The 14817-nt window shown below is 43.0% G+C and overlaps 1 protein-coding gene across 1 annotated transcript in view; it reads right to left on the bottom strand.

The window, feature by feature from the left end:
- Positions 1 to 10586: 10586 nt before the first annotated feature.
- Positions 10587 to 14817, bottom strand: part of LOC124128247 (E3 ubiquitin-protein ligase ZNRF3-like) — a 77596-nt gene continuing 73365 nt past the window's right edge. The window contains exon 9 of the mRNA XM_046491632.2: positions 10587 to 14007. Coding sequence (XP_046347588.1) covers positions 13946 to 14007 — 62 coding nt within the window. The 3' untranslated portion in view covers positions 10587 to 13945. The remainder of the gene's footprint in view (positions 14008 to 14817) is intronic.

Genomic DNA, 14817 nt, shown 5'->3' with positions numbered 1-14817 from the left:
GAATGGAGACAAGTCAACACATCATCCCATTGGCTGTACCTGCAGACAGGAAGGATGGAGACAAGTCAACACATTATCCCATTGGCTGGACCAGCAGACAGGAAGAATGGAGACTAGGCAACACATTATCCAATTGGCTGGACCAGCAGACAGGAAGGATGGAGACAAGTCAACACATTATCCCATTGGCTGGACCAGCAGACAGGAAGAATGGAGACAAGTCAACTCATCATCCCATTGGCTGGACCAGCAGACAGGAAGGATGGAGACAAGCCAACACATTATCCAATTGGCTGGACCTGCAGACAGGAAGAATGGAGACAAGTCAACACATTATCCAATTGGCTGGACCAGCAGACAGGAAGGAAGGAGACAAGTCAACACATTATCTAATTGGCTGGACCAGCAGACAGGAAGAATGGAGACAAGTCAACACATCATCCAATTGGCTGGACCTGCAGACAGGAAGAATGGAGACAAGTCAACACATTATCCCATTGGCTGGACCTGCAGACAGGAAGGATGGAGACAAGTCAACACATCATCCCATTGGCTGGACCAGCAGACTGGAAGGATGGTGACAAGTCAACACATTATCCAATTGGCTGGACCAGCAGACAGGAAGGATGGAGACAAGTCAACACATTATCCAATTGGCTGGACCAGCAGACAAGCAGGGTGAAGACAAGTCAACACATTATCCAATTGGCTGGACCTGCAGACAGGAAGAATGGAGACAAGTCAACACATTATCTTATTGGCTGGACCAGCAGACAGGAAGAATGGAGACAAGTCAACACATTATCCCATTGGCTGTACCTGCAGACAGGAAGGATGGAGACAAGTCAACACATTATCCCATTGGCTGGACCAGCAGACAGGAAGAATGGAGACTAGGCAACACATTATCCAATTGGCTGGACCAGCAGACAGGAAGGATGGAGACAAGTCAACACATTATCCAATTGGCTGGACCAGCAGACAGGAAGAATGGAGACAAGTCAACTCATCATCCCATTGGCTGGACCAGCAGACAGGAAGGATGGAGACAAGCCAACACATTATCCAATTGGCTGGACCTGCAGACAGGAAGAATGGAGACAAGTCAACACATTATCCAATTGGCTGGACCAGCAGACAGGAAGGAAGGAGACAAGTAAACACATTATCTAATTGGCTGGACCAGCAGACAGGAAGAATGGAGACAAGTCAACACATCATCCAATTGGCTGGACCTGCAGACAGGAAGAATGGAGACAAGTCAACACATTATCCCATTGGCTGGACCTGCAGACAGGAAGGATGGAGACAAGTCAACACATTATCCAATTGGCTGGACCAGCAGACAGGAAGGATGGAGACAAGTCAACACATTATCCAATTGGCTGGACCAGCAGACAGGAAGAATGGAGACAAGTCAACACATCATCCCATTGGCTGGACCAGCAGACAGGAAGAATGGAGAAAAGTCAACACATCATCCCATTGGCTGGACCACCAGACAGGAAGAATGGAGACAAGTCAACACATTATCCAATTGGCTGGACCAGCAGACAGGAAGAATGGAGACAAGTCAACACATCATTCCATTGGCTGGACCAGCAGACAGGAAGAATGGAGACAAGTCAACACATTATCCCATTGGCTGGACCTGCAGACAGGAAGGATGGAGACAAGTCAACACATTATCCAATTGGCTGGACCAGCAGACAGGAAGGATGGAGACAAGTCAACACATTATCTAATTGGCTGGACCAGCAGACAGGAAGAATGGAGACAAGTCAACACATCATTCCATTGGCTGGACCAGCAGACAGGAAGAATGGAGACAAGTCAACACATTATCCCATTGGCTGGACCTGCAGACAGGAAGGATGGAGACAAGTCAACACATTATCCAATTGGCTGGACCAGCAGACAGGAAGGATGGAGACAAGTCAACACATTATCTAATTGGCTGGACCAGCAGACAGGAAGAATGGAGACAAGTCAACACATCATCCCATTGGCTGGACCTGCAGACAGGAAGAATGGAGACAAGTCAACACATTATCCCATTGGCTGGACCAGCAGACAGGAAGAATGGAGACAAGTCAACACATCATCCCATTGGCTGGACCACCAGACAGGAAGAATGGAGACAAGTCAACACATTATCACATTGGCTGGACCAGCAGACAGGAAGAATGGAGACAAGTCAACACATTATCCCATTGGCTGGACCTGCAGACAGGAAGGATGGAGAAAAGTCAACACATCATCCCATTGGCTGGACCACCAGACAGGAAGAATGGAGACAAGTCAACACATTATCCAATTGGCTGGACCAGCAGACAGGAAGAATGGAGACAAGTCAACACATCATTCCATTGGCTGGACCAGCAGACAGGAAGAATGGAGACAAGTCAACACATTATCCCATTGGCTGGACCTGCAGACAGGAAGGATGGAGACAAGTCAACACATTATCCAATTGGCTGGACCACCAGACAGGAAGAATGGAGACAAGTCAACACATTATCACATTGGCTGGACCAGCAGACAGGAAGAATGGAGACAAGTCAACACATTATCCCATTGGCTGGACCTGCAGACAGGAAGGATGGAGACAAGTCAACACATTATCCAATTGGCTGGACCAGCAGACAGGAAGGATGGAGACAAGTCAACACATTATCTAATTGGCTGGACCAGCAGACAGGAAGAATGGAGACAAGTCAACACATCATCCCATTGGCTGGACCAGCAGACAGGAAGAATGGAGACAAGTCAACACATTATCCCATTGGCTGGACCAGCAGACAGGAAGAATGGAGAAAAGTCAACACATCATCCCATTGGCTGGACCACCAGACAGGAAGAATGGAGACAAGTCAACACATTATCCAATTGGCTGGACCAGCAGACAGGAAGAATGGAGACAAGTCAACACATCATTCCATTGGCTGGACCAGCAGACAGGAAGAATGGTGACAAGTCAACACATTATCCCATTGGCTGGACCAGCAGACAGGAAGAATGGAGACAAGTCAACACATCATCCCATTGGCTGGACCAGCAGACAGGAAGAATGGAGACAAGTCAACACATTATCACATTGGCTGGACCAGCAGACAGGAAGAATGGAGACAAGTCAACCAGTATCTATATGGCTGGACCAGCAGACAGGAAGAATGGAGACAAGTCAACACATTATCCCATTGGCTGGACCAGCAGACAGGAAGAATGGAGAAAAGTCAACACATCATCCCATCATCCCATTGGCTGGACCAGCAGACAGGAAGAATGGAGACAAGTCAACACATCATCCCATTGGCTGGACCAGCAGACAGGAAGAATGGAGACAAGTCAACACATTATCCAATTGGCTGGACCAGCAGACAGGAAGAATGGAGAAAAGTCAACACATCATCCCATTGGCTGGACCACCAGACAGGAAGAATGGAGACAAGTCAACACATTATCCAATTGGCTGGACCAGCAGACAGGAAGAATGGAGACAAGTCAACACATTATCCCATTGGCTGGACCTGCAGACAGGAAGGATGGAGACAAGTCAACACATTATCCAATTGGCTGGACCAGCAGACAGGAAGGATGGAGACAAGTCAACACATTATCTAATTGGCTGGACCAGCAGACAGGAAGAATGGAGACAAGTCAACACATCATCCCATTGGCTGGACCTGCAGACAGGAAGAATGGAGACAAGTCAACACATTATCCCATTGGCTGGACCAGCAGACAGGAAGAATGGAGAAAAGTCAACACATCATCCCATTGGCTGGACCACCAGACAGGAAGAATGGAGACAAGTCAACACATTATCCAATTGGCTGGACCAGCAGACAGGAAGAATGGAGACAAGTCAACACATCATTCCATTGGCTGGACCAGCAGACAGGAAGAATGGTGACAAGTCAACACATTATCCCATTGGCTGGACCAGCAGACAGGAAGGATGGAGACAAGTCAACACATTATCCCATTGGCTGGACCAGCAGACAGGAAGAATGGAGACAAGTCAACACATCATCCCATTGGCTGGACCAGCAGACAGGAAGAATGGAGACAAGTCAACACATTATCACATTGGCTGGACCAGCAGACAGGAAGAATGGAGACAAGTCAACCAGTATCTATATGGCTGGACCAGCAGACAGGAAGAATGGAGACAAGTCAACACATTATCCCATTGGCTGGACCAGCAGACAGGAAGAATGGAGAAAAGTCAACACATCATCCCATCATCCCATTGGCTGGACCAGCAGACAGGAAGAATGGAGACAAGTCAACACATCATCCCATTGGCTGGACCAGCAGACAGGAAGAATGGAGACAAGTCAACACATTATCCAATTGGCTGGACCAGCAGACAGGAAGAATGGAGAAAAGTCAACACATCATCCCATTGGCTGGACCACCAGACAGGAAGAATGGAGACAAGTCAACACATTATCCAATTGGCTGGACCAGCAGACAGGAAGAATGGAGACAAGTCAACACATTATCCCATTGGCTGGACCTGCAGACAGGAAGGATGGAGACAAGTCAACACATTATCCAATTGGCTGGACCAGCAGACAGGAAGGATGGAGACAAGTCAACACATTATCTAATTGGCTGGACCAGCAGACAGGAAGAATGGAGACAAGTCAACACATCATCCCATTGGCTGGACCTGCAGACAGGAAGAATGGAGACAAGTCAACACATTATCCCATTGGCTGGACCAGCAGACAGGAAGAATGGAGAAAAGTCAACACATCATCCCATTGGCTGGACCACCAGACAGGAAGAATGGAGACAAGTCAACACATTATCCAATTGGCTGGACCAGCAGACAGGAAGAATGGAGACAAGTCAACACATCATTCCATTGGCTGGACCAGCAGACAGGAAGAATGGTGACAAGTCAACACATTATCCCATTGGCTGGACCAGCAGACAGGAAGGATGGAGACAAGTCAACACATTATCCCATTGGCTGGACCAGCAGACAGGAAGAATGGAGACAAGTCAACACATCATCCCATTGGCTGGACCAGCAGACAGGAAGAATGGAGACAAGTCAACACATTATCACATTGGCTGGACCAGCAGACAGGAAGAATGGAGACAAGTCAACCAGTATCTATATGGCTGGACCAGCAGACAGGAAGAATGGAGACAAGTCAACACATTATCCCATTGGCTGGACCAGCAGACAGGAAGAATGGAGAAAAGTCAACACATCATCCCATCATCCCATTGGCTGGACCAGCAGACAGGAAGAATGGAGACAAGTCAACACATCATCCCATTGGCTGGACCAGCAGACAGGAAGAATGGAGACAAGTCAACACATTATCCCATTGGCTGGACCAGCAGACAGGAAGGATGGAGACAAGTCAACACATTATCCAATTGGCTGGACCAGCAGACAGGACGAATGGAGACAAGTCAACACATCATCCCATTGGCTGGACCAGCAGACAGGAAGGATGGAGACAAGTCAACACATTATCTCATTGGCTGGACCAGCAGACAGGAAGGATGAAGACAAGTCAACACATCATCCCATTGGCTGGACCTGCAGACAGGAAGGATGAAGACAAGTCAACACATCATCCCATTGGCTGGACCTGCAGACAGGAAGGAAGGAGACAAGTCAACACATAGTAGACGTTGTATAACCCTTGCAGTTAAGAGAAAGTTCACTTGTTTCATAGAAATGGTATCTAACGAGAATGTTTGTAGTATTCTCTATGTTTCTTGTACTTTGTGTGAAACTGACAAGTTGTATTTGTGTAATTTGGGTACCGGTAATCATTCTAGCTAGATTGATAATCATCATAAAAATGAAGTTAGCAGAAAAACAAGGCAATGTTTTAACAATTTTGACCGAATTTGCTAGGATGACCAAATTGCTCAAGTCTAGCTGACAGGCTGGCAGCTATGTTTACATTAGGCTTAAAAAAAATAAAAGAATTGGTTTTAGGCAATGACTTTTGAAAAGATAGTGCAGGCGGGCGGGCGGTGTTTTATTATTTTTATTTTTTGCTTGTTCAAACTAGTAACAGCATGCTATATTGGATCGCATTGTTTTTAAGTATTAGGATTTTTAAATTTTGTTTGAAAATGGAAATAAAAGCGAAACATGCGCCAGACATGATGATGTGTGCGGTGCCTGAGAACCAAGACTATTATTTTTTTTAGCCTTAATTTTTTTTTTAAGTTCCTTATTTTACTTTTGTTGAATGTCCTTTTTGCCATTAACCAAGTCATGCCTGTGAATGCAGTGAGAACGTCTGTTACTGCTTTTTCTTCTGTTACATATTCTTGTTTACCCTTGTACAAGTGAGCCAGCCTATTTGGTGCAACATCACTTTAAACAGTCATTCAGTTATATCGTTGTGTGAGATCTTCAATTGGGAGGAAAGTCTAAAATGATTCAAATCTTGACGTTTACCACATTGGTGAAACCCATGAAGACAGGTTTGGTGCTGACAAACCTAGAAACATGGTGAATCTGGGATTTGAACCCTCAGGCGTGGGTTTCATCATCCTTGACTATTCATTGATGTGCTGTGTGGTAGTGAGTGAGTGAGTAAGTTGGGTTTAATGCCGCTTTTAACAGTATTCCAATTATATCGCGGCGTGTCAGCTTAATGTGGTGCTGACAAACCTAGAAACATAATCAGGGCGATTCGGGATTCAAACCCACAATCATAGGTTTCTGGCGTGCCCACTGTGTAGTAGTGACATTTCTACTTTAAGTCAGGTATTGAAATGATACTGTGTACAACTCTTGGTTGTCTCTTAAGCCCAACTCCCTGCATGGTGAGGTGAGGTGAAATGGGGTTTAACGTCGCGTCCAAGATTATTGCACTTATATAGCGACGTGCATGTACGTGTGTGTGTTTGTGTGGCTGCTTGTACTAGTCCGGGCTGATGCCGATTTATAGTGCTAGCTCACTGAGATACCATGCCGCAGTTTAACATGAATATCCCACTCAGACACAGTATACTAACTCTGAGCCGACCAGTCCTTGTTTTAGCCCCTTAATGCCAAGCGCCAGACAGGGTAACAACAAGTACCATCTTTTAACGTCTTTTGGTATGACGCGGCCGGGAATCGAACCCCGGACCTTCCGCTCTCCGGGCGGACGCTCTACCGCTAGACCACAGATGGCTGCAAGAACGTGATGTGTTGCATGAGAAATACTGGTGTGTGTGTGTGTGTGTGTGTGTGTGTGTGTGTGTGTGCAGTGCAGTGCAATGTGAGCTGTCCCTGAAACCAGGGTGCAGCTTGATTCCTTGGTAACAAGTAGGGACTGCACCCCAAGTGCTCTAATTATTCATGGATGATGGAGGAATACAGCTTCTTCAAGATCTGTGGGTGAGCACCTGGTATCAAACGTGCGATGGAATTCCAGGTCCATGATTGGCTACTCCATGGTGATGACCTAGGGTCAGATTATGACAAGACTACTTCCCTTAATGTAATCCATGACTAGCCCAAGGATCCACACTGGCCCAAACAATCCAGAGACTGGATCCACGATTGGTCCAAGGACCCATGAATGGCCCCAAGGATCCACCTCTAGCCCCAAGGATCCACCTCTAGCCCATTCCTCAGGTGTTGACACCCTCCAATACATCTCACTGACGTCAAGAAAGACAGACAAACTTGAATGACATTATGATTTTATAATATTTAATTGTACAGAGCTGAAATCTGTATCACAAGAAAACGACATGACTTCTTCCTCTCTCCATCCCAGCTGGCAACGGACGACAGGAACAACAGACATTTACCCTTGTAGCAGAGCTACCACTCACCAAACAGTCAACAAAAACGCTACAGTTTCAAAACTGTTTCCAAACAAATTTCATGGCAGAAAAAGAGCTTCACTTTGTGCATTGTATTGAGAAATTATGTCTTCTGTTAATATGAAAACAAATGAATGTACTCATGTCAGCTTGAATATTTATGTGAAGAATTGAGATTATCATACCTCCATGTCATTATGATGATATCTGATTGGTCCACGTGATCTTGAAAAAATACTATGTATCCCGACTTGGAGGGAAATAAATTTCTGAGTGGGAGAATAAACCCCTTCTAAATAATCGAGTCTGGACCAGACAATCCGGTGATTGACAACATGAGCATCGATTCATGCAATTGGGATACCATGACATGCATCAACCAAGTCAGCGAGCCTGACCACCCGATCCCGTTAGTCGCCTCTTACGACAAGCATAGTCGCCTTTGGGTTGCTGAAGACCTAGTGTCCCCCAGATTGTCATGGGCCTAAATGAGCGTGTGTTCTCACTGAACTAATGCTGGTTTGATAGTGCTACCCCATGAGATACCATGCTGCAGTTTAACATGGATACCCCACTCGGTCACATTATACTGACTCCGAGCCTACCAGTTCAGTTTTATCCTGTTAATGTCAAGCATCAGTTAGCCAGATTAGTTGTTGGTTCCTTTATCGCAAAAGGCGTAAATATTACTTTTTGAAAATAGATACAGAATCAAAATATGCAATATGTAATCCTGACACCCCTCACAGATCCCTACACATCTTATAAGGTAGGGAAAGTTGGAATACATTGCAAAAATATTGAAATTTCTAGAAATGTTCCTCTTCCAGATGTGGAGGAGAGTACTGCAAAATATTGCTTCCATTTATTTCTCAATTAACTGCATTAATATTCCAGCTGACATTAGTGCATCCTTCAATAGCATATAAAAATATATGGACTGAAATATCAATAAAATATTATGAATATTATTATCTTTGTTTTAATTATGACTTGCAGGAACACAAATGCTTTGCTGAAATCTTGAAACAAATACAATATAAATGATACCATGTCTTGTTTCTGTTCAATATGCAGTTGAAGAACTGCCACCAGACACCTATGTACTGGCAGACATGCAATAAATAAACCAGAGCAGTTGAGTCTAAAGCCTTTCATTCCATCAGTGTGAAATTACCACTCATGAAGAAACAAAAGGTCTACAAAAATCAAATGAGGTAGACATTAAAAGCTTAAACAAAACGTTACCATCCAGGTCCATTATTGAACCATTCAGAATAATTATACTATAAATTTCATTATGATTACCCGATTATTGCATTGAAAAGGCAACATAAATATTCACATTAATAAATTATGCATGTAAACAGGCATTTTAAGAGTAAAGTAAACTACTGTCGCTTCACAATTAGTATTCAAATTTCATCGTATCATGAACATTATTATGGTATTCTGTGAAGACTGAAAATCAGATAACGTCTCCGATTCTGAACTGAAAACAGAAGAAACTGTGAGACTTCATGTGGCCCATCGTAACATAAAATGTCCTATTTCTGACTTCGAAATAGTACAAATTTAATTATTGAAATGCAGTTGCCATCTGGTTCCCATGTTGGAAATATTCCGCCGAATACCTTTATAACAAATGTTATATTTGGGATAACACTTTCTAACGATCAAACCCACTCAGCCATCGGGCCATGGGAGCCGTACCAATTTACACATGTCAGAGGGGTACACAAAATATGTGATCTAGACTACCGGTTGTCGGACTTTCATTTTTGTGGAAGCCTTGGTGGCTGAGTGGGTTAGATCGCTGACTTTGTGTGCTGGCGATTAGGTGCCTCACTCTGGCAATGTGGGTTCGAATCCCGGACGGGACTCAACCCAAATCAGTACGAGAATCTGTACTTTACTCCGAAAGTGTCATCCCAAATATAACATTTGTTACATTTGACAACTTTCTAAATGGCATTGTTGTTCATAATACTTTTATCTTGTTGTGTTTCTTGTTTTGAGGTGCAATGTTTTGCAAACAGCCCCCTTGTGTCTTTTGTTTGTTGTTTAATGCCACACTCGGCAATATTCCAGGCTTATGACGGTGCTCTGTAAATATTCAAGTATGGACCATACAATCCTGTGATTGACATCATGAGCATCAATCCATGCAATTGGGATACGATGACATGCAACAACCAAACCTGAACCTGCCCATCCATTCAGTCGCATCTTACAACAAGCAAAGGTTGCTGGGGACCTTTATTCTAATCCGGTATACCCACTGGTATAGCAGACCACAAACACTGATGTGTCACTGACAACACAGACTCACATTGTGTAATCAGTGCTCATGAAACAATTGTTACAATAAACTCAAAGTGTGCACTGTGAAATGGGAATACATACAGACACATCATTCCATGAATGCTGACAACAAAGAAATGTCCTAGTAGACACAGACAACAGATAAAATCTATCAACTGTTTGTTGAAGGGGTATTCGTCTTATCAGTTTTTAAGTTTTTACATATTTTCAAAAACATACCTATTGAGTGAGTGAGTTGGGTTTTAACACCGCTTTTAACAGTATTCCAGTTATATCATGGCGTGTCAGTTAAATGTTGGAGGAAAGCCCGAAGTGATGCAGGTCACGGACATTTACCACTTCAGTGAAACCCACAAGCACAGGTTTGGTGCTGACAAACCTAGAAACATAATCAGGGCGAACCGGGATTCAAACCCACGAACATAGGTTTCTGGCGTGCCCAAGGGACGTAACTCTGCACAGCAAATCGTGGCGCCTTAGACGACTGGGCCACCCATGCCCCCCCCTAGTGAGTAAGAGGGATGCCACTTTTAGCAATATCCCAGTAGTGACACAAGAAATGGGCTTCAGACGTTATACACATGTGAGGCATTGAACCCGGACCTTTGGCATGACAAAACCAACTATACCTCTGGGCTACATGACCATCAATGTTTTCTATGAAATCATAAAACCTAATATGAGCACCCCTTCAACATGTTAAATACCATCTCAAAATGCCCAATAGTGACTGGCGTGTCGGCAAGACTGGCACAGATAGGAGGTACATCGAACCAAGATCAAGAATATACAGAGTTTGGGCAGAGTGTTGAACACCACCAGCCCTGACTGGCATTTTAGTCCATATCTGTCATGCTGAGAGGGAGCAGAGCTACAGTGAGAGTCATGTATTTAATGTCGGGACATCTTGTTAGACTAGGGTTTTAATTTTTGGTAATCTTTGTCTTACAGTGTGTGAGTTGGGTTTAATGCTGCTTTTAACAGTATTCCAGTTATATATCAATGCATGTCAGCTGTGGTAGGAATGCCCCAAGTAATGCAGGCCTAATATGTTTACCACTTTGGTGAAACACATTAGCATGGGTATGGTGCAGACAAAACCTAGAAACATAATCGACATGAACCGGGATTTCGAACCCATGATCATAGGATTCTGGTGTGCCCATGGGACACAATTCTGCACAACGAATTGTGGCATGAGACAACTGGGCCACCCTTGCCTGTCCAGTAAGAGATTCCCATTCGTCTTTTTAAGATCGAATTAAGACAGCTACAGTTATTTTGTGTGGTTGTCCACATCACTGTAGACCAATCTCATTAAAATCAGATCTATGTTCTCGCTGCCGCTAAACAAAGATATGAGGACATCCCATTACGGGTCACGTCATGACGACCTTTCAGGAACTTTGACCGACGACAGAAATGACATTAGCCAAGTCGACATCAGCCAATTAGAAAGCAGCTTTCTCGAGCTTGACGGCACTCGTTTCAACCAAGCGAATTCCATTTCTGTCTACGCTTGAAAAACATATTGACACAGTTCTCGATTAATATTTTGAAAACTGAACAAACGAACATTCCTTAATGTCTAATATATGGTTGAGAGTGTATGGCAGTGCTTCATACGTACTGTGCAACGCATCCTCCATTCAAATGTTGTTCCCACAGAACCAAGAGATAGACGATATTTTGACGCAATCAGTTGTACGGGCCGTATCTGTCGTTTGGAATACCCTGTGTTAATGTTTTCGAGGTTGCATGATTAGAAAATGTCTCTTTCATGATCTGGTACGCGACGCTTTGATTGGTCGGATGAAAGGTAGTTCTGACGTGACCCGTAATGGGATGTCCTCAGATCTTTGTTTAGCGATAGCTAGATCTAAGATCTGATTATAATGAGATTGACTGTAGACAGACATAAGTTTCTCAAATCCTAACCTGTACCTGAGTTCCTGATTTGGACCATATTAAGCGAGAGAATCAATTATTATTTTTCCTTATAAACAAATAAATCAAAATGCATCCATATACTACCATTTCTCTTCTAGGTCTGCAAACAAGGGTGCTACGAGAAGTGAAGATGGGAGTTATCTCCCCTGGTCAGGTACCAATATCCTTTAAACCTGACCTTGTGTTTGAGTAACTGTCAGATCCCTGGTGTCTACAGTTCATCAGTGCATCTACTTAGTGTATATTCAATGCTTGGTTTGTCTCTCACCCGGTCAGACACTGTGTGGCCTTGGTAACACAAGATACACAACACTACACTGTAGCTTCGCTCCCATTACAAATCCACATGTATTCCTGAATACTCAACATTCAAAGACATCATCTCAAAGCAAATCCCTTATCTGGCTGTTCAGAAAAAGGTAATAAAAATATTTCAGATCTATGAACCAGGACTTTAATTACCTTGAATTGGCCGAAGTGCACTAAATATATTTCAAGGAAGATCCAAGTCTTCAAGGCTTCCTAGCTCTCAATTTAATAATCACATTAGCCACTCTGCTATTCCCTAATGCTTAACGTTCACTGAAGAATGAAGTTGAGATTCAAAACGAGAATAATTGTACTGATGTATCCTCGCCCATTTTAAATTAATCATATAATTTCATTCAAATATTTATCATTAGTGAGGTAGAATGTATTTGTGTGTTTTTTAATAACATTTCCTAAGAACTAACATTTTGGAACAAGCCATATTGTCAAGAAGGAATGAGACATCATCTGTTTAACTAAGTCAAGGTAGACTAGTTCAACATTTGATTTTCTCGTCAAGTCCTATTCCGCAGTTTTTTCAAACTGAAAATTGTAATTAGGACTAAGATTTATGTTCTTTAAAAGCATCACCTTGGAAACCATATACTTCTCATTCACAACAAAAACAAGTGCTTCTGCTCCGTCAATAACAATTCATCTGCTAATCACAAATTTGATTAATATATCACATAAATGCACAGGTCAAAGCCTTGTCTGGGGAAATACAATGACATCAAGGTGAACACAACAGCAACATTGGTGATTAGGACAAGACATGGGGAAAGGTTGTGTCGTTCTTTATCCAATCAATGTAATCCTGCTTGAAGTGATGTCTCACAAATCTCAGGAAGGCCCACATGTAACAATATAGCTGATATCGCATCCACTATTTGTTTATGTGAGGTTGTGTAGGGGCTGACCATTCAGTATTCTGGGAGTACGGGCAGAGGTGCCTGGAATTTCGTTGCTTCGAAACATACACTTTCTTGGTCCAGAACAGATTAAATTTTTTTTATCTTTAACACAATTATTTTTTCAGTACATTCAAACATTTTTTGTAAAACCTGATGCCACATTATTTTTGTCCATTATTATCAGGAACGCATTTATTTGTGAAAATATCCCAGTCTGGTAACACACCCCACATAGAAAAGCAAATGGTCTGACCTGTAGTTCAGATTAATGGCCCTTCACATAGCAAGAGAACGTTGCAACTTTGCAAGTTCGCAAATCCAATATCATACACTGTCATAAATTGAGAGAAAAACATCAGAACTTTCACAAACCCCAAAGCCATTACATTTCACAGACAAATTTGCACAGACAAATGTAACATCATGCTTCTGTTTATCTGTTTTCTCAATAACAATTCTGAGCCCTGTGACCTAGTAAATGCGATCTCGTAAAATACACCAAAAAATGATCCAATCACTGCATAGGGGGCAGTGCTGACACTGACCATGTGACTGAGGTAATGAGGTAACCATGGTAACAAACATAAACAATAACAACAATTCCCTGTAACATGTAATGAGTGTCCACTGTTCTACACGCCATTCTCAGGGTCGTACTTTTCTTTCTCGCCGAGAGGGATTGTGATGAAAGCACCTGGAAAAAGATATCCTGAATGATTAATAGATTGTTACTTCAGACATCAATCAATGGCAACCTGCTTTGGCATGGGAGGTGTGTCGGTACATTCATGTCCTGAGAAGGGCAGGCAAGCCGCAAATGGCCAAAGCATGCCAGACCTTTTCACATTACCACATTACCACCATATGCCATAATAAGCACCCTGGTGCTAGAAGATTGATAAAGGGGCACTTATTAGAACCACACGCAGGTTTTCAAAGAATAAGCGGCAGTTAACAAACTTGGTTCAAACATGGATGAAATATTTTTGATAACAGTTACTAAACAATAATATACCCCTTCTGCATTGCTATTTTATGTAAAAGTGATTGATATCATGAGCATCAGTCTTACGCAATTGGGATACGATGACATGCATCAACCAAGCCTGACCACCCGATGTCGCCTCTTAGGGCAAGCATGGGTTGCTGAAGACCAATTCTGTACCTGGATCTTCCATGGTCTATTGGGTCCATTAGGTTGTCAAAGTAAAAATGAATCCAAATTGCAAACATATATATTTGTAATTTGATTCAAGGCACCAGTTCCCCAGTAGACTGATCTATATAGAAAGTTTCAACAAGAAATATTTAATGATTTTGGAGTTCTGCTCTGGAAACGGAAAACTGATGGACAGATGGACTGACGGACGGTCATGGTGATTACTTTATTTACCCATTTTTCAAACCGTGGGGATATAAAGTTAAGGATCACCCCCTTCTTTCATATCACTATAGTAAATCTGTCATTGGATGATTGCATGATCCTTAACATCTTTTGAGTAGT

Source organism: Haliotis rufescens, unplaced genomic scaffold (assembly GCF_023055435.1).
Source record: "Haliotis rufescens isolate VD_foot unplaced genomic scaffold, xgHalRufe1.0.p SCAF_15, whole genome shotgun sequence".
Classification (NCBI taxonomy): Eukaryota; Metazoa; Mollusca; class Gastropoda; order Lepetellida; family Haliotidae; genus Haliotis; species Haliotis rufescens.
The sequence above is the reverse complement of the archived record's forward strand: the minus strand, read 5'-3'. Positions and strand labels throughout refer to the sequence as shown.